This window comes from Protomyctophum bolini (assembly GCF_963924005.1).
Source record: "Protomyctophum bolini genome assembly, chromosome: 13".
NCBI lineage: Eukaryota > Metazoa > Chordata > Actinopteri > Myctophiformes > Myctophidae > Protomyctophum > Protomyctophum bolini.
The window spans coordinates 22,011,651-22,036,822 of record NC_137874.1 but is presented as its reverse complement, the minus strand read 5'-3'; the positions used below and the strand labels follow the sequence as shown (position 1 = coordinate 22,036,822).

The 25,172-nt window shown below is 43.9% G+C and overlaps 1 protein-coding gene across 1 annotated transcript in view; it reads left to right on the top strand.

Annotated features, from left to right (window-relative positions):
* The window catches only part of LOC308327296 (F-BAR and double SH3 domains protein 2-like), a 58,102-nt gene that overhangs the window by 29,879 nt on the left and 3,051 nt on the right, over positions 1-25,172 (top strand). Inside the window, exons 11-19 of the mRNA XM_080780609.1 lie at positions 9,091-9,207; positions 10,715-10,813; positions 11,931-12,083; positions 12,706-12,840; positions 20,782-20,865; positions 21,281-21,470; positions 22,885-23,108; positions 23,380-23,605; positions 24,415-24,482. Of these exons, the coding sequence (XP_080636735.1) occupies positions 9,091-9,207; positions 10,715-10,813; positions 11,931-12,083; positions 12,706-12,840; positions 20,782-20,865; positions 21,281-21,470; positions 22,885-23,108; positions 23,380-23,605; positions 24,415-24,482 (1,296 nt within the window). The remainder of the gene's footprint in view (positions 1-9,090; positions 9,208-10,714; positions 10,814-11,930; positions 12,084-12,705; positions 12,841-20,781; positions 20,866-21,280; positions 21,471-22,884; positions 23,109-23,379; positions 23,606-24,414; positions 24,483-25,172) is intronic.

Sequence of the window (25,172 nt, the reverse complement as noted above, 5' to 3'; positions counted from 1 at the left end):
GACGTTCTGATTCTCAGACAGCCTCTCTACTAGGCATGTGAATCTCGTCTCATCTCACGATTCGATACGCATCTCGATGCACTGCCAGCGATACGATACATTAGAGATACATGGAATCCCCTGGCGATACGATGCGATACGATTCTCCCTCTTCCCGATGCGATGCGATGCGATAACCATTTAGTTCAAATCAATGCGATACGATGCGATTCACCCCTCTACCGATACGATTTGATGGCGATTCATCACAATAGAAAGGATTTATATTAAAGCTCTATTAATTTCCCAAAACATGTAAAAATGCATTACATTTAAATTCAAAGCAATTTATTGTTTTACTGTAGGTTAGTATTATAGCTCTGCATCTCAAACAACCCAACTTATAGAATTCTGTAAGTAAACAAAGGGTCTGCTCTCTGCTGGTTATTGTGGAATTGTTAGATTACTAATAATCATAGGCTATAGTATAATTATTATATCTCAAAGGTCAATTTGAGGTTTTGAGTATAGAGGTTTCAAGAGATTAAAATGTAATAGCCTATCGTTCATCAATTAATGTTACCAACATATAAATAGAAAAGAAACAAATAAACAAAACAAAAATTACAGGTCACACTTGTAGTGCTGTCAAACAAGTCTATGTCTAGTTTAATCTGCAACAGTTCTATAATATAATTGCCTATATGGGGGTCCCTACTTGATCTCTCACTCTCAGCTAAGTGGTCCTTGGCTTGACCTGAAAAACATTGAAGACCCTGGCCTGCATGTATTATTAACGTTATAAATACATAGCAGATGTACAAGCTCACAACGCGTCTCATCCACGCCCCGCTGTGAGCTTGTGGATCTGCAATTTTAGGCGTGCGACACCGTCTTGCTGCAGAATATAAATAAGGCTTCTATCCCAGAGAACAGCAGGGGAAAGCTGGACAGTGGAAAGTTGCTGTGGCGTTGTTGTTGTTGTACACGTGTGTGCAGACTGCAGAAGCTTTCTTTAATTACAAATTGATAATGATCGCGACGCAGATTTGCGTCGGATAATCAGCAAGCACAGCTGTGGAGTGTGGCTCATTACCAGCAGTCCAGCACGCAGCGCTACAGTGAAAAGTCAACTGATCGACGGACAAAGCTACTCGGACAGCTATTTTATAAAGCTAAAGAGTAAAGGTGGTGCTTCTTGTTTAATGCGTGGGGCTCACTTCTGTTAGTCGCGGGTGCTATTATAGTCTGAGTCTGTCTGTTCTCAACGTGTCTCCTCTGCGGGAAGCACCCTCTGCACCGTCGTACGGTAGCTTCTGTTCACTGACTGTGGGCGCGTTCGGAAATACCACACCGGAGCACACTCGGTTTGCATTGCACAGTGGGCTCAGTGCGCTATTTCCGAACGCGCCCTGTGTCTGCGCTGCGACTCGCGAGAAACCTTTTTTTTTCTTCCTTTCTGATGGTACGTTGAATGCGCCTCGGAAACACAGGATAGGGTGAAATTTACCATGAAAAAACAGTGCAACCACGGATTTTACCGATACAAGCACTCCGCGAACGATCCATCGAGATTTCACCCGTCAATTCTACCGACACACAGTGAATGAACCGATTCACTCGCATCGCGCACGTCATAATCGATGTATCGATACGTATCGATTATTTTCCACATGCCTACTCTCTACCCACTCAGCCACTGCGTCCCTAGATTGTGTATTGTGTGTGTATTGTATCGCTTGTGTACAAAATAGCCATCGTGAGTCTGCAACTTTCCTTTAATGCGCTAGTCTACAGGAAAATCTTGTTAATCTTAAACTGGTCCTTAAACTGGTACTACGCTATGTAACTTATTTAGTGAATACATTTTGTATTTTGACCACTGTATGGTAGAGTATGTTAATATGCAAAGCTACATCCTGTGGTCTGCTTTAGTAGGAGAAAGATTGAAGCTGTTTTCCCTATCAGTTTTGGATTAAGGGGAAGTAATTGTTTTATATAAATGCTGCTCTTAAGCCCAAAGAGACAGTCTGTCATTCTGCCCTCAGATGTACTACTACTCAGCATTGTCCTGTACAGTATGGTGGTATGGAGTATGTCCTGTACAGTAGTGGGCTGGTCTTCTCTGGCAAAGAGGTGTAATAAACATTGCTGTTTATCTACAAGTCCAATAGTTCAATATATAGTCCAATAGTCCAATAGTTTCCACCTTATGTAGCAATGCTCCATGAACTTTGAACCCTATCTAACCTGTTCAAATGACCGTGTTGTTCTTAAGGTCAACCAAGCATGGTCTGAATTGGTAGAGTTTTTTATTTTAGTGCCAAAAACTTTCTTCAACAAAATCACCCCGTGTGAAGTGAGGGGCGCTCTTATCATCGTACGTCATCATGACGTAACATGTCTATTTGTTGTTGTGAAGTGAGGGGCGCTCTTATCATCGTACGTCATCATGACGTAACATGTCATTTGTTCAGACATGATGTAAATTCTCCATTCATTGTCAATGGGAATTACATTTTTGTGTAGGACGAAATACGGATTTGCTCGTCTACATAATGTAAATTCTCCATTGTCAAATGTAATGTAATGATTGTGTAAGATGGAAATCTACACTAATAGCTGAATATAGGAGGGGCTAGCGCCCCTCAACAATCAATCCATTCTCTACTAAGCTATGAACAGAGAAAGAGCATGATAACAAACACCCCCTGCCGCCCTCAAGAAGTGTTTCTGTAGCTTGATGTACAAGCTGGCCATGGCGCTAGTCTGTCGCAGGGATCTAACCGCTATCCAACCCTGGATGCTGAGTGAGTGCCAAGCAGGGAGGCACTGAGTCCCGGTGCCGATGGGTACTTCCCAGATTGCCATCAATATGACATCATACTTTAATAATAGGTACTGTACTCAGTACTCTGACAAAGGCTATTACATAACCGGAAGGGCATGTGGTCCCAATGGACAAACATACTTAAAAGAAATGGTTTGGGAGCCCCTGGCCTGGCCCATGCATGCCAGTCATGACAGCCATGCCTGACTCTGCCCGCCATCGCCCCTTCTCTCCTCCCTCCGTCCATCCCATCCGCCCCTCTGCTCCTCTGGACTACACTGGACAATTTGTTCAAACTGCAAGCGGCTCTTGTTGTTTTCATTGGACGTCAAACAAGCAGCAGCCTGTTCCTAAAGAAAACATTAGTGGTGGAGTGCCCAGCCACCCCTCCCTCCCCGCATCACCACCACCCTTTGCACTAGACAGAGGGATCCGGTAAAGGAGGAGGGAGGGGCCAGGAGGTAGGCAGAGTGCTGTGTGGACGGCCCGTCTGTGAAAAGGGGGCATTGTGAGAGGGCTTCATCGCCCCCTCTGCTCTCCCGCTTACCCACACATACATTTGTACGACTATACTTGCGAGGGCATCTACAATTTTAGGGCGGGTGATTTTATCAATGCCATTTACCGTAAACAAAAACATGCGGGGAAAACAGCAGAGCGCCATTAGATCATCTTATTTTGGTGGGGATGACATGCAACTTGGTGTAAATAAGGCATGACCCCAAGTCTAACCCTAAGCTAACCACGCAAATCTTTTCTTAGTTGTAAGCCTAACTAACACTAAACATTTCTCTTTTGATAACCTCGCAATGTTGTCCATTCCTCAAATTCTACTATATACCGGTACTAGAATACTTGTGGGTCCGACCTCACAAATATAGTAATACAAGTACACACTACACAGTGGTGGAAAAAGTACTCATCCATCCATCTTCAACCGCTTATCCGTAGTTGGGTCTCTGGGGCAACAGCTCCACCAGAGAGCCCAAAACTTCCCTCTTCAGAGCAACATTAGTGAGTCAGTGTTTCTTCCAACTGCGCCTTGGTCTGCCCCGGGGTCTCCTCCCAGTGGGACGTGCCTCGAGGCATCCTCGGGCATCCTAGCCAGATGCCCGAACCACCTATGCTTTTTCCAGGCGAAGAAGCAGCGACTCTACTCCGAGAAGTATCAACACTGCAATGTAGAACTACTCTGTTAAAAGAAAATGTCTGGAATTCAAAATGTACTTAAGTAAAAGTATGAAAGTTTTGGCTTCAAAATATACTTAAAATGTACCAAAAATAGAAAGTACTCATTATACAGAATGTCCCGTTTCAAGTGTTCAAATGTTTAAACATATTTTCAAAATGCTGAAATGCATATAAGTCTGAAGTGGGGCAATGTATGTTTTTTATTATAATAATCAAAATCTGCAAAGTAACTATTAACCAAAGTTTTCAAATAAATGTAGTGGAGTAAAAGTACAACATTTGCCTCTGAGATGTATAGTGGAGTAGAAGTAAAAGTATTGGAAATGAAAAATACTCAAGTAAAGTACAAATACCCCAAAAAAGTACAGTACTTAAGTAAATAAACTTAGTTACTTCCCACTCCTGCAAGTACACACACACACACACACACACACGCACAGAGGGACTCGGCAGCGCAGCAGCTTACAGAGCTGCTCAGTGCGTTGCCTCCCTCCCTCCCCTCTTACATAACATAACACGACTCCACCTGGAGCAGAGCTGGGAGGCCTCGGGACACACGAGCGCACCGCGTTCACGCTTTCTTAGACGACAGGCCTCTCTCCTCGCTATATGAGATGACGTTAGCAGAAGGAATGGCGATAAGCTAAGCACGCCCGCTGCGCTCTGCACTGCCCACCCCAGTCAGTGCAGTGTTGCCAGATATCTGCGAGAGAAACAAGCTGCCGGAAAGCGATCCCAAAATACCCGTGTGATCACACATAGTTAACTTGCATCGTCAGTTTTAATTGCCACTTGGAACCCTTTATGCGTTGGCTATTTGAAAATATGCGATCTGCTATTTTTGAAAAATCGTGAAAATGAGTCACAAAGTTGGAATATATATTCTCTCAGAGCGAACGTTTTTAACTCAAAGCTTTGCTTCTGGGGGTGCCTGAAACAACATATTTTCAGATGGGGGTCGGTGGCCAAATACAGATAAAGGTTGAGAACCACTGACATAGAAACATGAGGTTTTTCAGAAAACTGTCAGGATTTAGAAGACATTTGTAGAATCGTCCTCAGGTCTAAATGGATGGTTGGTGCCACTGAGCAGAGGCCCAGGTTTGTCTTGTCTCAGGCACGGTAGAGTCCAATATTTACAAGAGACTTTACAGGAACGCAAGCCCAAAGTTTCTTATAATAAGCCGACATGGCAACGCTACCCCAGTGCTGTGCCAGTGCCTGGTGGTGATGCTGGACTATGATTTCATTGCTGTTGTCGGGCACACAACGTGTATGTCCAGACATGTTACTTTACAGGAAATGGAAAACAGAATCTGTGTTTATGGATCATTATTTATTATTCAATCACTTGTTAATACTTTTCATATAAAACCCAAAGCGAGGTCCCTGTTTTGAGCATGTCACTGATGAACATTTTTGAAAATGTTGTCTGAAATGGCAAAAAATGTCTATAAGCTGTGTTGTGGCACTTTGTGAAATCATAGATCAGCTATTTCAGCTACTTATGAAGACACCGTCATGCAACAAAGTATAAAATGGGGCAATTATTTATGGGGAACTTTTTCCCCATAATTACACCTGTGTGAACTGAGCGGTGCAGGCTGCTCAACAACACAGCTGGCTGGCTGCATTTACAGGTATAGTTATATGTCAGGAATGAGTTACAGAGTAGGACCCAAAAGCAGGCAACCAGATGCAGAGTAGCAACAAGGACACACTGCAAACAAAGGGCTTAAATAGACAGGGGTAACAGGACACAGGTGAAGAAAAAATACAATCAAACACAGGATAGGCTAACAGGCAAACAGAACACAGGTGACTAGGATACAATAATCAGGTAGGTAAGGTAAGACAGAACAGGAAACACCAACAAGAGGAGGCAGGAAAGCACAGAACAATGCTACAAAATAAGACAACCAAAAATGCAACAGAGTAAACGGAAAACCTAAACCAAACACCGGTCCACAAGGCAAAATACAGAACATACAGAATAAGTCCAAAACCTAGTAAAGGACTGTCATAAGTGTTCAAAGGCAACCCAAGTGCTTCCTTTCTTAATATTCAAGGCATTACATTCAAGGCATTACATAACATGAACTAAACACATGGTCAAGTCATAAATGGTCACACCATAATAAGAGTTCAGGGCTTGGAGCCATAGTCACGGCTCAAATACAAAGGCAGAGGAGCGGGGCGTGACAGTTATATACTGCTCAGTGTGAAATGAATGGCCCTTTGGCTGCTCAACAGTGTCACTTTAGGTCACCCAGCAGTATTGCAGCTGTTCGTTCCCCAAACATACATACAGAGTACAGACACACACACAGAGACACACATGGACAATCGTTGGAGCAGTTAGGCGCCGCAAAATAAAGAAAAAACATGAAAATAATTAATTAATAATTAATAATTAAATAGCACTCCCTGAGATTCCCTGTGAATGAAAAGTGCAATTCAAATAAAAACGTTATTATTTATTATTATTATTACATGTGAAGATATAGTGTTTCTGTCCATCAGCAACAATTTGTTCAGTAACCTGTTATTGATTTAATTAATTAGTGCAATAACCCTAATACATATACAGATGGGAACAAACAGAGTTCCCATTTTAAAGTTGTTTAACTTTCTGGTAATTTACACTCACGATTAGCAGGAACTAAGACTATAGACTAACTATCGTTTAGTGCTCAATGACCACCACTAAACGTTATTTATTAAATAGGACAGTTAAGTGTGCCATTACGGATAGAGAAGTGGTGCTTTTTCAAACCTCTGGCTCTGCCACACCAAACAGAAGAGACACCAGGCCTAGGCCCAGGCGTTTGCATGACCCCTTTTCCACCGGTTGGTTCCCAATGGGAACCGGTTCAGTTATTTTTGGTTCTTAGTCCATGAGCCACAGAGCCTCAACATTGGAACGTTAATTATGAATTGAGTGGGCAAACCTGTACCTAAATTAAATTGTTTATAGGATCAATATAAGTCAATTAATATATGATAACCTGTATCATGGTAGTAGCTTTTTCTTTTTTTTCTTCATATTTTCTTATACAATGCCTCATTTGCATATTAAAACAATTGTAATACAATAAATCATTGTCTTTGTGTAAGTAATCAACTGGGGAAGTTTCACGGTGATAACAATCTAATAATATGGTTTTGCCCAGTCAATTCATAATTAACGTTCCACTTTTGGAGCTCTGGCTCATGGACTAAGAACCACAAAGAACTGAACCGGTTCCCATTGGGAACAAACAGGTGGAAAATGGGTCATTGGCTACTGCTGGTCATTAGAGCAATGCATCAACGGGGGCCGCCATATTGGCTCTGGCAAGCCGTTACAAATGATAAATACCGGATATTTATTTAAATTAAAAATGGGGATTTTCATACCAGAGAACCTTATCTAATGTAGATAAGTGCACCTTGCTGAGCACTGAGGCCCGGGCCTATCTCCTGTTTCCTTAGCGTGAGGCAGCATTGATGTACAAGTAGACCCCCTGGACATGACACTAGTATGTCATCCAACCCTTGATTGCTGATTGCCAAGCAGGGAGGCATTAAGATCCCATTTGGGGACCCCACCTGGGGATCGAACACCAATATCCCAGTCTCAGAGCAGAACTCTAACCACAAGGCCACTGAGCTGGTCATAATGTGGACAGTAATAATTATGATTCATTTTTAAAAAGGTTCTCGTCTCAGGTACTTAGACTCTGGCCTATTTCTTGCAGTGGAGTAAGGGGGGCCATGTGTGTCAACAGAAAGGCTGCCTGTCTGTCATGCATGTCTATGGTAAAGACTGTCTGACATGTATGTCTATGGTAAAGACTGTCTGACATGTACAGTATGTCTATGGTAAAGACTGTCTGCGCCCAAGAATCACACTTCATCGCTCTCGATGCCCAGCGTTTTTGGGGTGCACCGCCCTGGGTGCTTCATACCACAACCATGCAAAGTCCACTATTTGTGCTAATGACAGACAACAGGACATTCGATTAAGGTTGATCGCTTCGAACGTAGCGTGTACTGTGAGTGCTATGGACATGATATCCAAATCACACCACCGCACATGAAAAGCAAGCTGCACTGCTTAATATGGGGGTGGCATTGACATGCAGCCCAGTGGTATGTATATATAGTATGTCTATGGGCGTTCCTAAGGCTGTGATCAAAGTCCAGCATTCCTGTGTCAAAAGAGAGGGAACATACAGCATACTCTGACTGGTCTGTTGTGTTGTCAGTCGAACGTGTCAACAGGAAGTGCAAAGATGATACTACAGTACTTGAGTTTTGCTAGTTTGGTCTATTTATTCATTGAATGTTGCCTCTGATACAATGACCCCTTGTTTGTCTGCCTCTGCGTTTCTCTGGGGAATGTAAACACGAGGGCGTGAGGAAGGAAAGGAAATATCGCTCAATACCACCAGAACACTTCTTGCTTAAAAACTCGTAATGGGAAGTCAAAAATGCAGAAGGTTTGATCTCATGGATTTCATAGTGCTACACTCACATACAAGGATTCTGTTGTTTGGTCCTCTGCATGTGGATATATCTACAGGAAGGGCTCTCCCATTGGCTGTCTTTGTTTAGATAAACAACTGGTTTGTATACTGAAAAGCCAACTTTCTAAGTTACACAAGTTCCATCCATGCTTGGAGCATCAGGATTTGTATTTGTCCAAATATAATAAGTCAGTATTAACCACGCACCCTAGCATCCCTATTCTGGGTATGTCATAAAATAGGGCACCATTTGGCAAAAAGGGCAAAGGATCTACAAAATGACAAAGTGTGTGTGTGTGTGTGTGTGTGTGTGTGTGTGTGTGTGTGTGTGTGTGTGTGTGTGTGTGTGTGTGTGTGTGTGTGTGTGTGTGTGTGTGTGTGTGTGTGTGTGTGTGTGTGTGTAATGTATACACATACATAGCTATTTGACATCAAAGCATAGGGTTCTTAAGTGGTTAAACCATTAGCTCAAATGTCTCCTGCTAATGTCTTCCTGCAGAGAACTTTGGGATTATTGGTAGATCTTGATTACTGTATGTCACATTCTTTGTCCCGTGCCATTTCCTGTCCCACTCGTAGGTCGCGCAGCTGCAGAAGGAGAACGGCACGTCGGAGGAGCACAGCCTGGACAAGGAAGCACGGAAGTGGGCGAGCCGAGTGGCACGGGAATACAAGTGCATCATCCACACGCAGCGGGTGAGAACAGTGCTTTTCAACCTATTTCATATCAAGGCCCATTATTTATTCGACATTTAAGCCACGGACCACCATTTGATGAGATTTAGCCTCACAGACCCAAAACTACCATAAGCGAGATAAGGCAGTTGTTGCTCAAAATAATAATTATTTTACATGCCCTATTTGTGTTTACTTACTAAATTAAGTAGCCTATTGCAGGTGTTTAACATAATTTTACTCTTGAGAGCGTAAAATGAAACAAAATGGATGTGTCCATTTGGTTTCATTGAAGATATGGTTTAATTAAAGATCTAATAAGGGTCCATTTGGTTCCCAACTCTCCCATCATTGGGGGACCACCTGGAACCTCCTCAAGGACCACTGGTTGAAAACCACTGGGTGAGAACACAAATGGACTCCCGCGATAGGAGAGAGCATTGCATGCTTAGAGATATGAGGTGGTTTTATACCTGTATGTGCTCTGACTGATCGGTTGATAAGTTGCCCACTAGAATGGGCAAAATCAGTGATCGGAGTGATTTTCTTAGCACGCCGTGATTGCTAGCGCCAGACACGCGGGTACCGGTTCAGTGCATTGCTCATGGATGGACCCAGAGGAAGGCGTTGATTGAACCGGGAACCTTCCGATTCCCAAGCAGCCTCTCTCTCTACCACCTGAGCCAGAGAGCCACGGCTTCATTCATTAGTCACTGAGTCAAGTAAATATTTGTGTTTTATAAAAAAAATTTGTTGATACTGTTTGCTAATGACCTCACAGTCAAATGTCTGGGAAATAGATCTGCGCTTGTAGATTGATACCAGACAAAATCTAGTCTCATATCACAATATCAGATCAGTGTCATATCGCAACACAACAGTAGGCATTTACTGCTGTGAAAAGTAAGTATTTGGAATCGGATGTAAGAGAATAACGTTTTAAGTGTAAAATGTGTACAGCAGGACCACAGCCTTTGTTGTACTGCATTTGAATATGAGGAACTAAAGGCCTCAAAGCAGAGAATAGAACAGAGTCTGTAACCAGGAAATCGTATAATCCACTAATGAATGCCATGTGTCAGAAGGAAATGATAATGTGTTATGGTAAGAATGTATGACGTGACGTAACGTTAAGTCTTTGACTATTATTACCCTCCTGGCCCAGTTGTGAAACTTAAGCAGTGAAGATAACGGTTCTTGCCAGCCTCTATCACTTTCCAGTAAACAAGACGAAAAACATCTGCCCCACGTTCTGGGAAATGACTGGTGTGTGTGTGTGTGTGTGTGTGTGTACTGTATGTGTGTGTTTTTCTCCTCTCTGATGTAGCGTGCTAAAATATTTTATTGTTTATGTGCTCTTCTTCAAAAGTCATCGAGTCATTATTTGAACGTTCCTCATTCACACAGCTTTGTTGTTTTACGATTTCCTTTTTTTCTCCCCTCTCTTTTCGTTCCTCGTTGTGCAATTATTAATCTGACGGCAGGCGTTGTTTAAGGTTATTCTTTGTCATGTGACCCGTGTCTGTAGGCCATGGAGGAGTTTGGGACACAGGAGGCTTCAGAACAGAACCACAGTGATCTGGAAATCAAGATGGAAGCGGCCAAACAAAATCTTCGCAGGGCAGAGGTAATGTGTGTGACTGTGTGTGTGTGTGTGTGTGTGTGTGTGTGTGTGTGTGTGTGTGTGTGTGTGTGTGTGTGTGCGTGCGTGCGTGCGTGCGTGCGTGCGTGCGTGCGTGCATGCGTGTGTGCCTGCGTGCGTGCCTGCGTGTGTGCGTGCGTGCGTGTGTGTGCTTCCGTGCGTGCATGCATCTTTTGGGTTTGAAACAGCTCAGCTTTCTGCTTGGGGTCCAAGGAGCCTCAGCCTTAAGCCACATGCGCCCCCTAGTGGCTCAGAAAAAGATTAGGTTTTGTTTTTTCCCCCATGACACCAGAGCCCGTTGTAGCCCTACTAGAACGAGAACCTTTTTGAAGTGGGCCAGATGTTTGTGTACCGTATAATTCCAAATAGTAGCCCAGGCGTTTAATACGCAAAATCGATTTGGACCTCAGCGTTTAAAAGGAACCAGGCGGCTATTTGCAGCAGGCTTTTATTTATTCTTGCACGGGCCTGCACCGCCAGCCATTATTTGGTTTGAGTTCCAGTTTGGCTGAAGAAGCTGCAAATAATACCCCCTGCAAATAATAGCCGACTTTTATTTTTGTGGGGGTCCAACACAGTGTATGGTCTGAATGTATTCTGCATAATAAGTACTTCTACTTTAGCTCTACCAAGGTCTACAAATGGAACCCGTTAAGTTAATGGTTCCATTTGTACAATCTCAGGACGCGACTTTGCGAACCAGTAGTAGTCATATCGGATTGTCTCTGCCATAGATATTAAAAATATCAATGCCTCATTGGTCGCTGCAGTTCATTGGAGCGACATGTCTGCAACGGGAGGAGGAAGTAAAGCTGCGTCGCTGCCAGACGCTGTCACTCAAGTGACTAATGGCCAATCAAATCACGTCTTTTCCGGGATCTTCCGTTTACATTGCCAAAGCAAGTGCCGCTGGGAAAGAAGGAATCGCGTGTCTGATTGGCCTACCGTCCCTTACGTTCTTCCGCTTTGCTTCCGCTATGCTTCGCAAGGAATCTCGGGAAAGATTGCCAATATCGCCTCCATGCTTCTACCTTTATATGTCTATGGTCTCTGCCATGTTATTTACGGTTGTTGTCTCCTGTTGATGTCACCGTGGCGTCAGACGGTGAAAGTAAAGGCGGAGGCACGCCTGGACCTCCTGAGACAGGCCGGCGTTACCGTGGAGACGTGGCTGAAGAGCGCCATGAACCAGGTGATGGAGGAGCTGGAGAACGAGCGCTGGGCCAACCTCAACGCCAACGACCCCTCGCTGTCCGTGAGTCATAACACAGTGCTTTTCAACCCTTTTCATATCAAGGCCCATTATTTATTCGGCACTTGAGCCACGGTTCACCATGACATTTTGCCTCAATTTAGCCTCAATATTTTGTTATTGTTTTGTAGAAAGGTTTCATGCTGTATTGACTATTGATTAGGATTAACAATTCTTCTACTTTCTGTAATTGTATAGACTTAAGTAATGCAGTTTAACAATAATGTAACTCTTCAGAGTGTAAAATGATATGGGGGTACGGGTGAGACAGTTATTCAAACGAATCAATTTAATCGATTACAAATAATAATGTTAATGAAAATAATACATTTGCGGGCGGAGGGGGGCATTAAAAAGGTCAGACTGATTACTGTAGCCACGTTACCGCTGAGAAAGAAATGAGTTGAGCTAGATTTCGGAGATAATTCAACCGCCACACGCTATGGGAAATTCCGCTCCTCTTAGAACTCCTCTACTCCCCGCCAGCAGTTTTCCCTTGCCAGTTCAATAAGGGACACCGTCACACGTCTTTTAGTTTGTGTCTTTTAGCTTCCAAACCAGGTACAATTCCTTATTTCAAGAGACGATTGGCAACACACTCACATCTCCTATTTTGTTCCCCAAGGGCACAGCAGATTTAGAGCGAGAGGACGAAGAGGAGACGGAAGACAGTGGAGAAGTGCTGGATGACAGCAGCTCTAGTCCGTCTAGCACACTGAGGAACTATCCTCTCACCTGCAAAGTTCTCTACTCCTACAAGGTACAATCACCCTTCTCCTTTAGTTTTGGTCCTCACATGACTTGTTGAAGCCATTTGTAGATTTGCGTTATAATTTATGATTATCATTTATTTTCTATGAATTATGCCTGAGAAATGATATTATGAAATGTTGAGTTATTTTGTTTGCTATTTGCTGCTATTATTTATACGGTCTGCTGATTGATATGGTAATATTGTATGTTAATGTGAGGACGTCACGTTGATTTATGGGTGTCACTCTGTGATGAGGCAGGTGACGGCATGAAGTGATCAGAAACCAGAGCGGCAGGGACAAACATTTAAACCACCACCACCACATAGCATAGCACTATTGTACAACGGAATATAACCTTATACGAATGATTTTGTTTTGTTTAATCTAAAGACGGGCTTTTCTAATAAATGACCTGAAACTACAGACTACGGAATGCTGGTGCGTTATTAATCCGAAACCGCTCGTACAAAGTTTAAATGACCCTAAAAGTAAACAACAGCCAGAACGACGCAGACAACAACAACATCGACAATTGAATGAAAAAGCACCTGAATTCCCACACAATACTGTTCATGGAGAGGACTTTGGACAGCTGCCAAAACCACAACATGGTCCGTATACTCCGTATCGTAAGTAAATGCAATATAGCGCAACTGCGCACTGCTGCGATCCGTTGATCAATCGATTCATTTCCAAACAATAAACTTGAATAAAGGATACGAAATAAAGACTAAAGTGCCTGGCTATCATACGAACTGAATAACAACATGATCATGAGTGAACTGTGATGTATAATGAACGTGGCTAAGACCACACAAGAGGGAATTCAAATGAACAATGAACTGTGCTGCGCTGTCACTGTTGTGCGATATACGGATGGGAAAACTAACTAACTGAATGATCAAAGGGATATTCAAATGAATCAATAACTAAACTAATCGAAACTGTCTATGAAATAAACTGTGACAATGGCGGAAAAGGATGAACTTGTGGAGGCTGCAATGGCCACTGAAATAAAAATGAATCCAAAAGAAATGAGTTCAGAATTTAAAGTCCTCAGCGCGACGCGCAAGGGCAAACTTGGGCACTGTACACGTAAAATGAATGAAATAGAAGAAATGATGGATTCGGGTGTTGATGCCAAGACTGTACGTCATTGTGTTGCTGAATTCATAAAGGTTCTGGATGAATTTAAAATGCATCATGTGACTGTTCAGGAATTACTCACTGAGGATGTGAGAAATTATGAAAATGAAAACTGGTATGAGCCAAAAATGGCCAATTACAATGCATTTATGGGTGAAGTGGATACATGGTTAAAAGGTGGGCAGCCAGAGCCTGACCCACAAAATCTGGTGGAAACAACAGACAGTGTGTCTGTGTCAAGGGTCTCAGTGTCACGTTCAAAAACATCAAAAACTAGCTCTATTTTCTCAGAGCGCATGAAAGTTGCATCAGACAAAGCTGCTTTAATGGCCAAAGCGGAGGGTCTAGAAAGAAAACATGAACTGGAAATGGCAAAAATGAAATTGACTGCACAACTGGAATCACTGGCTTTTGAATCGGATATTGCTGCAAGTGATGCAAAATTGAAAACTCTGGAACATTTTGAGAATATGGAGCAAAATGCAAACGAAAATACAAGCGAAAATGCAAACGAAAATGGAATGGAATCCTATCAAAATGAAAATGCAGAGAAAAGGTCCCCTGACCCAGATCAACTAGGGGCGGCACGATCTGCTGTGTATAACACAGATTTAAGCCTGTCACATGTGGACCTTGTATATGGAGCAATACCTAAAACACCATTACAGAACCTTATGCAGGCCCCATCAGGCCCACCACAAGCCAACAGAAGGCTAATAAACAAAGGATATGCTATGACCGCAGCAGCAACAAAACCCCGTGCATCTAAAGTTTTCGTGTCTGATGGAACCCACAGACAAGACGGGTCCCAAAGGCAAGACAGGTCCACTCCTAGGAGTGAAATGCATGAGAGGCCTGATAAACGTGACCTCACAGCTATTCTGCAAAGACAGACAGACCTAGCTGATTTGTTTATGGCACAGCAGAGGCTGGCCTCACTGCCAGGAAGAGAGGTCCCGATGTTCGATGGTGATCCCCTTGCCTACCGACCATTTATGCAAGCCTTTAAGCATAATATTGAGAACAAAACTGAAAGTAATGAGGATCGACTGTACTTCCTGGAACAGTATACAGTCGGACAGCCAAAGGAACTGGTACGAAGCTGTTTGCATTTGAACGCTGCAACAGGCTATCCTGAGGCCAAAAACTTACTTAAACATCACTTTGGTGATGATTTCAAAATAACCACTGCATACATTGAAAAGGCCTTAACCTGGAATCCAATTAAGTCAGATGATGGAAAGGCCCTAAACAGCTATGCGCTTTACCTAAGGAGCTGTGGTAATGCAGTCAGAGATCTTCCATACATGACAGAGCTGGACTTGCCATCTAATATGAAGCAACTTGTCTCAAAACTCCCCTATAAGCTGAGAGATAAGAAGTGGAGATCTACTGTATGTGACATTGTTGATGAAACCCAGCAAAGACCTAGGTTCTATGACCTGATTGAGTTTATTGAAAAACAGGCCAAGATCATTCTGGATCCTGTCTTTGGAGAAATTAAAGATGATGCTGGAAGTACGAGGGCAAGAAACCCCAAAATAGACTTGCCGTATACGAAGGCCAGCAGCAAGAAAAGTTTTGTGACTGCGGTTACACCTGTTGTAGAAAAGACAGAAACGGACATGATCTCCAATGAAAAAGGAAACAGAATAACGGACACCACAGCGGTGAACAGGGCTTTTGTCAAGCCTTGTGTATTCTGTAAAGGGAATCATGTGATGGAATCATGTCAAACCATGTCAAAGGTCCCTCACAAAGACAAGATTTAATTTCTAAAGAAACAGGGATTCTGTTTTGCCTGCCTGATGAGAGGACATATGACGGCTACATGCAAGAAACGTCTCACCTGTCACCTTTGTGAGAAGAAACACCCTACTGTCTTGCACATCGAGAATTTCTCTCCAGCAGACATGACAGCCAAGAAGGATGCCAACTATAAGAGCAACCCTGTCACCAGCGCTATGGTGTCTACGGAGCGTACGGGAGCCGGAACTACAGATTATAAGTTGGCAGTTGTACCTGTGAAGGTAAAGGCTAATAAGGGAAGCTGTGTTATTGAAACATATGCGTTTCTGGATCCCGGAAGCAACGCAACCTTTTGTACGGAGAAACTAATGGAACAGTTGTCTATTAGAGGAAGAAGAACAGAGATCCTTCTTAAAACAATGGGTCAAGAGAAACCAGTGAAAACCCATACTATAACTGGACTGGAAGTATGCAGCCTAGATGGAAGCAGCTTCATTGAACTCCCAGAGGTCTTCACTCAGAATGCCATACCTGTTAGTCAGGAAAACATCCCCATACAAGCGGACTTGGAGGCGTGGCCTTACCTGAAGGACGTCCAACTGAACTCCATCAGAGCAGAAGTAGCTCTATTGATCGGAGCAAATGTCCCGAAGGCAATAGAGCCGTTGAGAGTCATTAACAGTCAAAGTGACGGGCCCTATGCGGTTCTGACACGCCTGGGCTGGACTGTAAATGGACCTCTTGGCAGCAGCACTCCAGCAGATGAGCATGGTCGACCACGGATAACTTCAAACAGAATTTCGGTAGCCAAACTTGAAGAGCTTCTTGTAAAACAATATAATCAGGACTTTTCAGAGCTGGCTTACAATGAGAAGCAAGAGCACTCATTTGAAGACAAGAAGTTCCTAAAAGTGGTCAATGACTCCATCACGAGGAAAGAAGGTCACTATGTCATACGACTCCCCTTCCGTCAAGACAACATCTGCGTGCCGAACAATAGGAAGGTGGCAGAGCAAAGAACCACAAGTCTCAGGCAGAGATTTAAGAAAGACGAGGCCTTTCGCAACGATTACGTCAACTTCATGAACGACGTCCTAATAAAAGGACATGCAGAAAGAGTCCCAGAAGAACAGCTCCTCCGGAATGATGGAAGATTGTGGTACATCCCCCACCATGGGGTCTATCACAAAAGGAAAAAGACAATCCGGGTGGTATTTGACTGTACTTCGTCCTTTCAGGGGACTTCTTTGAATGCCGAACTGCTGCAAGGTCCTGACCTTACGAACACCTTGTTGGGTGTACTCCTTCGATTCCGACAGGAACCAGTGGCAGTAATGGCGGATATCGAAGGAATGTTCCATCAAGTAAAAATAACCGAGAATGATGTGGACTTCCTAAGATTCCTGTGGTGGCCTGGAGGGAACACCAATGAGCCACTGGCGGAGTACCGAATGACCTCCCATCTCTTCGGAGCAGTATCGTCACCTAGCTGTGCCAATTTCGCACTGAAACAGACAGCTGATGATAATGAAGGAAAGTATGGCACCGAAGTTCTTAACACCATTCGGCAGAACTTTTATGTGGATGACTGTCTCAAATCTGTCCCGAATGAGAAACGAGCTATCTGTCTGGTAAAGGAGTTGAAAGCAGTATGTGCTACTGGTGGATTCAAACTCACCAAATGGACCAGTAACAGTCGTCCTGTCCTCACCTCTGTACCAGCAGAAGAAAGGGCTAAGGAAGTGAAAAACCTAGATCTCGACACGGACAAACTGCCTGTAGAGAGAGCACTAGGCATGCGATGGGACATAGAGTCTGACACATTCTTCTTTATGATCACTCCGAAACAACAGTCACTCACCCGCAGAAGTATCCTGTCAGAGCTGAACTCTGTTTACGACCCTCTTGGGTTACTAGCACCAGTCATGCTGACAGGGAAAGCGATACTACAAGAGCTTTGCAAACTTAACTGTGGCTGGGATGAGGAGATCCCAAGTGCTTTGGCAGAGAAATGGAAAGACTGGCTTAAAGACCTCAACCTGATTTCGGACCTCAGAGTCCAGAGATGCCTTAAGCCACCAAACTTCGAAACCTCTAGCGCACAACTGCACCACTTCTGTGATGCGAGTGAGCGGGGCTACGGCACGGTCAGTTACCTTAAACTGACCAGCAACAGCGGACTAACTCACATTGCTTTTGTCATAGGGAAAGCAAGAGTTTCACCTCTGAAAGTGGTGACTATACCGAGGCTCGAACTTGCAGCTGCTGTTCTTGCTGCACGGATGGATAGGATGCTGAGGAGAGAGCTCGAGGTGACCCTAACCGATTCTGTCTTCTGGACAGACAGCACCTCGGTCCTGAAATACATCTTAAACGACACCCGGAGATTTCAGACCTATGTGGCTAACCGAGTATCAACTATTCGAGACCTATCACACAAATCCCGGTGGCGCCACATAAAGACGGCAATCAATCCGGCAGACAGTGCATCAAGAGGTATGCGAGCAAACGCTTTCCTTAGGGATGGATGCTGGCTGAAAGGACCAGACTTCCTGATGCAACCTGAATCAGAATGGCCGACACTTCCGGAAGTACCACTAGTACTCTCCGACAGTGACCCAGAGATCAAGAAAACGGCTGTGACTTTCGCTACATCGGCTCTACAGAATCAATGTCCTTTGAGTCGCTTTATTGAGCACTTCTCAACATGGGACAGATTAATCCGATCAGCAGCCTGGCTCTTGAAATTCAAAACGACTCTGAGACACTTGTGCCTTCAGAAGAAAGCAGCAGGTTACACTCTGCACACATCAATAAAATCAGACTTATCTGAACTGTCTGTGAAAGATCTTGCTGAGGCTGAAGAGTCACTCATATCCTACATCCAACTACGATCATTCCGAGATGAGATGACTTCTTTGGAAAAAGGCCAAACTGTGAAAAGGAGCAGTAGGATCTACAAACTTGACCCTGTCCTCCAAGATGGAATCCTGAGGGTTGGAGGCAGGTTAAGTAAGTTGGCGATGCCAGAGACTACGAAACATCCGGCTATCCTACCCAATGACCATCACTTCTCAAGACTACTGTTGAACCACATTCACATCTTGGTGGGTCATTGTGGTAGAAATCAGATGCTCTCCAAACTCCGAACCAAGTACTGGATCATCAAAGCCAATTCTGCTGCAAGAAAGATAACCCGTGAGTGTGTGCTCTGCAGGCGATGGCATGGCACTGCTCTACAACAAAAGATGGCAGACCTGCCTCTAAATCGAATAACACCTGACCTACCCCCCTTTACCCACACTGGCTTGGACTACTTTGGTCCTATCGAAGTCAAGAGGGGCCGGAGTAAAGTAAAGCGGTATGGAGCTCTGTTTACGTGTCTTGCAAGTAGAGCCATACATCTGGAGATGGCCTACACCTTGGATACAGACTCCTGTATTTCTGCACTCCGAAGGTTTATCTGCAGAAGAGGCCAAGTGAGAGAAATCGTTTCGGACAACGGAACTAATTTTGTTGGAGCCGAACGAGCACTTCGAGAGGCATTCGACCACCTAAACCTTCAAAGGATCCAGCATTCGGTTCAAGCAGAAGGTATAAAGTGGACATTCAACCCACCCTACGGTCCTCATCATGGAGGCGTATGGGAGCGCCTCATCCGCGTCATCAAAAAGATGCTCTACTCAATCACAAAGGAACAAACCCTGGACGATGAGTGCCTCCAAACAGCTTTATGCGAGGTGGAGGCCATCATGAACGATCGCCCTATCACGACTGTATCCGAGGATGCAAAAGACCCCGAGCCATTAACACCTAACCACCTGCTTCAAATTAAAGGAATGCCCATTCTTCCACCTGGAATGTTCGGGAAGCATGACGGCTATTCCAGACGAAGATGGAAACAGGTCCAATATATATCAGACCTCTTCTGGAAACGTTGGACACGTGAATACCTTCCTTTGATGCAGGAGAGACAAAAGTGGAACGAAGTGAAAGGAAATCTAAAGCCTGGAGACTTAGTGCTCATCATCGATGAAAACTCACCTCGCAACTCCTGGCCCATGGGCCGCATCATGGAAACCTTTCCCGACAAACAGGGACATGTACGCCGTGTCAAAGTGAAGACACAGAATGGCTCATTGGAGAGGCCCATTACCAAGCTGTGTCTCCTGAAAGACATGATCTGATGGATTCTATGGCGATTGCTGACTGCCACGACACATCGTGGTCGAAGAACCCCCCCCCCCCTTTACACACAAACACACTCACACACATACACGGACCTACCTTTTTTCTTCAAAGAAGATGAACTTGGATTTTGTTTTCCATTTGGAGATGAACATTTGGCAATTTTGTATATTGTCACCAAGGACTTGAGCTTACAGTATGGCTTCTTATGATTTTTGAATTGAATTGCCCTTTAATGGTCAATTAGGGGCCGGTATGTTGAAGCCATTTGTAGATTTGCGTTATAATTTATGATTATCATTTATTTTCTATGAATTATGCCTGAGAAATGATATTATGAAATGTTGAGTTATTTTGTTTGCTATTTGCTGCTATTATTTATACGATCTGCTGATTGTTATGGTAATATTGTATGTTAATGTGAGGACGTCACGTTGATTTATGGGTGTCACTCTGTGATGAGGCAGGTGACGGCATGAAGTGATCAGAAACCAGAGCGGCAGGGACAAACATTTAAACCACCACCACCACCACCACATAGCATAGCACTATTGTACAACGGAATATAACCTTATACGAATGATTTTGTTTTGTTTAATCTAAAGACGGGCTTTTCTAATAAATGACCTGAAACTACAGACTACGGAATGCTGGTGCGTTATTAATCCGAAACCGCTCGTACATGACTTCATGTCATTTTGTTTTTACATTATAATCTATATCCATGTTACATTATCATTACAATCTTAGTGTTCTGCCAATTGTTTTACACTACCCTCGCAGCTCGACTTCTGTTCCCCAGGTCACAGGTTGGGAAGTTAACGTTAATTACATGAAGTTTCGTTTTTTTCCTTGCTTTACAGTCATCTCAGCCAGATGAGCTGACCATTGAGGAGCAGGAGGTTCTGGAGGTCATTGATGACGGAGACATGGAGGATTGGGTCAAGGTATACTACACCTACAGTATACAGGCTTGGATTAGCTAGCTGGGGATGGAGGGGGATCCACCCCCCGTGGTCATTCATTTTCATGACTAGCTTCAATCAGCGTCAGCAGGTGACGGCAGCGCATTCAAAATAAATGCAATCACTGCCAGAGAGACAGAGTCACTCGCGAATTGGACTGCACAGCCACACAAAGCACTGCTCCCACAGCACCACCTGATCTAATCCAAGTGTGCTGACGGACGCTACTACTACTGATAATATCACAATTTAATTTAAGATTTAAGTGTGTTAATTAATTACCCCTGGCATCCCTAATTTTTCTAAAAAGCGTTCACAGTCTTGATGACAAGGGAATACATGCATTATTAATATATGCACATGCTATAGCTATACTATGCATTTCCCACTTTTCTAGGCCAGAAATCGTGGTGGGCAGGTAGGCTATGTTCCAGAGAAGTACCTGCAGCTGCCCTCGTCGAACAGCCTTCTCAGCATGCTCCAGTCCCTGGCTGCCCTGGATGCACGTTCACACTCCTCCAGTAACTCCACAGAGCCAGAGACGGAGCTCCCCAGCCCCGCCCCCACTGTCAATGGAGACTCTAATGGTGAGTCTTAACCCATTTAGACCTGAGGACGCATCTGTGTCACGTCATAGCTTTTAACCACTTTAACCATTATTTAAAACTTTAGCTGTTGAAAAATAGCAGGAACAACATATTTTCAGAAGGGGGTCGGCGGCCAAATACGTATAATATTTTGGGTCCTTGACGTGAAAAGGTTTGAGCTCTGTGCACCACTGAGTAGTTTTTCAGAAAACGGTCTGCTATTTCCAACAAATTACTATTATTCATTCTAGGTGGCGTTAAAAATGTAACTTCCTGAAACCTGCAGGCACCTTGTTTATACTGACGTTTGAACCTTCATATACCGTAGTTAAATTTTTTCATTTTATTGTAGGCCTATTACTTATTATTCATGTTATTTTATCCACAGTGTTGAGGATGTTCTAAGTATTATATAGGAATGGCACAGGCTGCACTGTTGCAACAGCTGTATTGTAAGCACAATTTAGCACAATAACAAAAAAATGGTTACTTGATAATCAAACTTGCGACCATTCATAATCAATCCTGTTCTTTATTTAACAAAGTATCCTGCACTTGAAAGTAATACTACTGTATACATAACTCACTTTAGTATACACAGTCTTATTTTCTTAGTGCAATATCACATGAGCCAAGTAAAAAACATGTTTTAGTCTTAGCCTTTGCCCTAAATTGATATACTTTGCACCTTTTGTACCCGTCTTGTACCTCTATTTTTGTATGCTTTGTTTGTAATGTAATCTACTCTATTGTATGCTTGTTTTTATGTTTTTTTGTGGGGACGATGGATGTAAATTAGCATCTTAGTGTATTACATGACATTGATATGTATTTTCTTTTACCGGTGCCACATAGCCAAATGTGCCAGGGACCCCAAAGGCACTGAGACAGCCTCAGACAGGAGTATAGGGGCAAAAAGGAAATGTATTCAGACAAAACGTTACGTGTGGGGAGGTTTGTTGGGGAGCGTGAAATCCTGGAAGTGATAAGAGGAGTTTGGAAATCAGGGAGAGGGTGGAAGGAACAGGGAGACACTCGGTTTGTGAAGGGAGCCTGGAACAAAACAGATGAGCGAAAGTTAGCATGAAGAACACAGTCTACAAATCTACAATACTAAAAACTCTAAAGCACACTAGAGAATACTGTTCTAAACGGCCGATTACACTAACCACAGTAGTCAATGTCCAAGCGCCACAGGGGCCGGTTCTCAGCAGCTTATATTGGCAGCTTCTGTTTTATTGTGATTGTAGAGCCGGACGGCCTTTGCCCTATGATGTTGTGCAGGGGAGGTACTAGGAATGTGAGGAACGTGTGGCACAACATTTTCATTAATAGGCAGTGCCCCGTCAAAATAAACAACTAAACAAAAGCATGTGACGACAAAATCCGCTGGGTTTCTCTCTTGGCGTTGCAGTGTCGTTCGCCAAGGCCTTGTATGACTACGCGGCGCAGACGGACGACGAGCTGTCGTTCCCGGAGGGCGCCATCATTCGCATCCTGAGCAGGGAGACCCACGAGGACGACGGCTTCTGGGAGGGCGAGTTTAACGGCGTCGTCGGTGTGTTCCCCGCCGTTCTGGTGGAGGACCTGAACTGTGCTGGCGAGAACGGAGACAACCGGAGAGATGGAAGTGCACAGGTACACTACACAGTACACACACACACGCACACACACACACACACACACACACACACACACACACACACACACACACACACACACACACACTGTAAAAGTATTTTAGGTTCTGAGAACCTTAACTGAACCCAAGCCGTAGCGGGAAAAAAACAGAACCTGAGAAATATCTTACATGGCACGGCACTATTCACTTAGTTCTTATAGTCAAAAAGAGACACACATGATTCTTGGTAAAAATATAAACTTTATTGCACGTGTCCTTGCGTTCCAGGCTTCTCCTTCCACGTCGGTTGTGTCGGACCGTTCCCCCCGTAGCCCCTTCCAGGCTGGACCCTTCCACAGCAGCCCGTGTCAGGGCAGCCCGCTCCAGACACCTTCCTTAGGTTCCCCGCAGTCCAGTCCTTCCAGCGCCACAGCCTCTCCTATAGGCCGACCACCTGCCTATATAAATGGACACCACAGGCCACCACCGGCACCAGTGAAAAGCCCCTTTCAGAGTAAGACGGGGATTCCCAAACCTTTTCAGATCAAGACCCAATAGAGATGTCTGGTGTGTGTGTGTGTGTGTGTGTGTGTGTCCCGGGATCCAAACGTATGAATTAAAGCCCTAAACATAGTGAAAATAGCAGAGATACAAGCATTGTAAGCCGTTACACTGCGGCATTCCGAAGCCCGCTATTCCGACCTGCCGCATTACTAACCCTGTCCTAATCCTAACCGCACGCGGAAGCTACGTAGTCGGAATGGCCCTGTGTCGGAATGCCACTCTGTCCCCATTGTAAGCATGTTTGTAGATGTGCTATTTTCACTATTTGGGAGGGGGGATATATATTTATTACATTTTTATGTCCAGCTTTGAGGGTTTGTGCACACAGACAAACATTGTGTTAACACAAACATTAAATGCCATTGACAATGAATGGTCAGCCTTGAGTGTTTGTGTAAACACAAACATTGAAGACAAAGGTGAGGATGCTAATTGTGATTGGCCGGAATGAGATGATGTATGATGATAAGAGCACCCCTCACACGGGTGTGATTTTTTAAGAAAAGGTTACAAATCTGGATTTGCATGCATATTTACAGTATAGTACAGTACACATCTGTGACACCTTTTGGATCGCAGAACCATGTTTGTGAAACACTGGAGTAAAATACTAGGGGAGCGAGGCAATGAAAGAGATTGGAATAATTAAAAAAATATATATTACACTGATGAACAAATTAGAGTTGGAGGAATTAACTCATTTTAGATGGGTATTAAAGAAAAAAAGCTCATTTGATTAATATTGCATTTACTCCTCAGGTCCAATCCAAGGCTCCTCTCAGCCTCCCAAATACCCAGGTGAAGGAGGCTCTGGAACCATTCGCCCTGTAAGTAATTATGTATTTTAGAATTACCTAAATTAACTTATTTTAAACATAGCTGGCTGCTCTGATAAATTCTGAGGGAAGAGCCTTTAGTGGGCAAAATGTCACTCATATTACTATAATAAATCTTTGCAAATGGTAGCTATCTTGTGTGCAGATTTTATCTTTTTGCCAGGTGATTGAAAAGTGTCTGGACTCTGGACTATATTCACTAACGACCGTGCTGATGACCGTATTCATAGTGACGACTGTAGTGGACACTTTTCATGATTGGCTGCCTTGAGTCTAGTCTATGCCAATGGGAGACTTACCCATGAAACCCATAGTCTGAACGCTGCAACGTGAAGCTGTATTGGCTGCTGTTGTGTAAAGGGTTTGTATGAGAACGCAAGTGCAAAGTGGAACGCGAGTGGCAACAGAAGCTAATGTTACGAGCTAACTGGAGCTACAAGAGCTTGCTGCACTTGCGTTATGATATGAGTCCTTCTTGTTTTACTCTGATAGTACTTGGACCCATAGACATAGAAAGGTAGACGCATTCTTCGGCTCTGGGGCGTATGTGCCAAAGTGAGGGCAAGCTTCCACGTAAGTGCCAAGGAACGTAATGAAAATAAGGGACGTGAGTCACGTGACTGGACGCCGCCATGTCATGTCCATGTAACTCTGGCTCATGTCTGGTGCACTTCTGCGCTC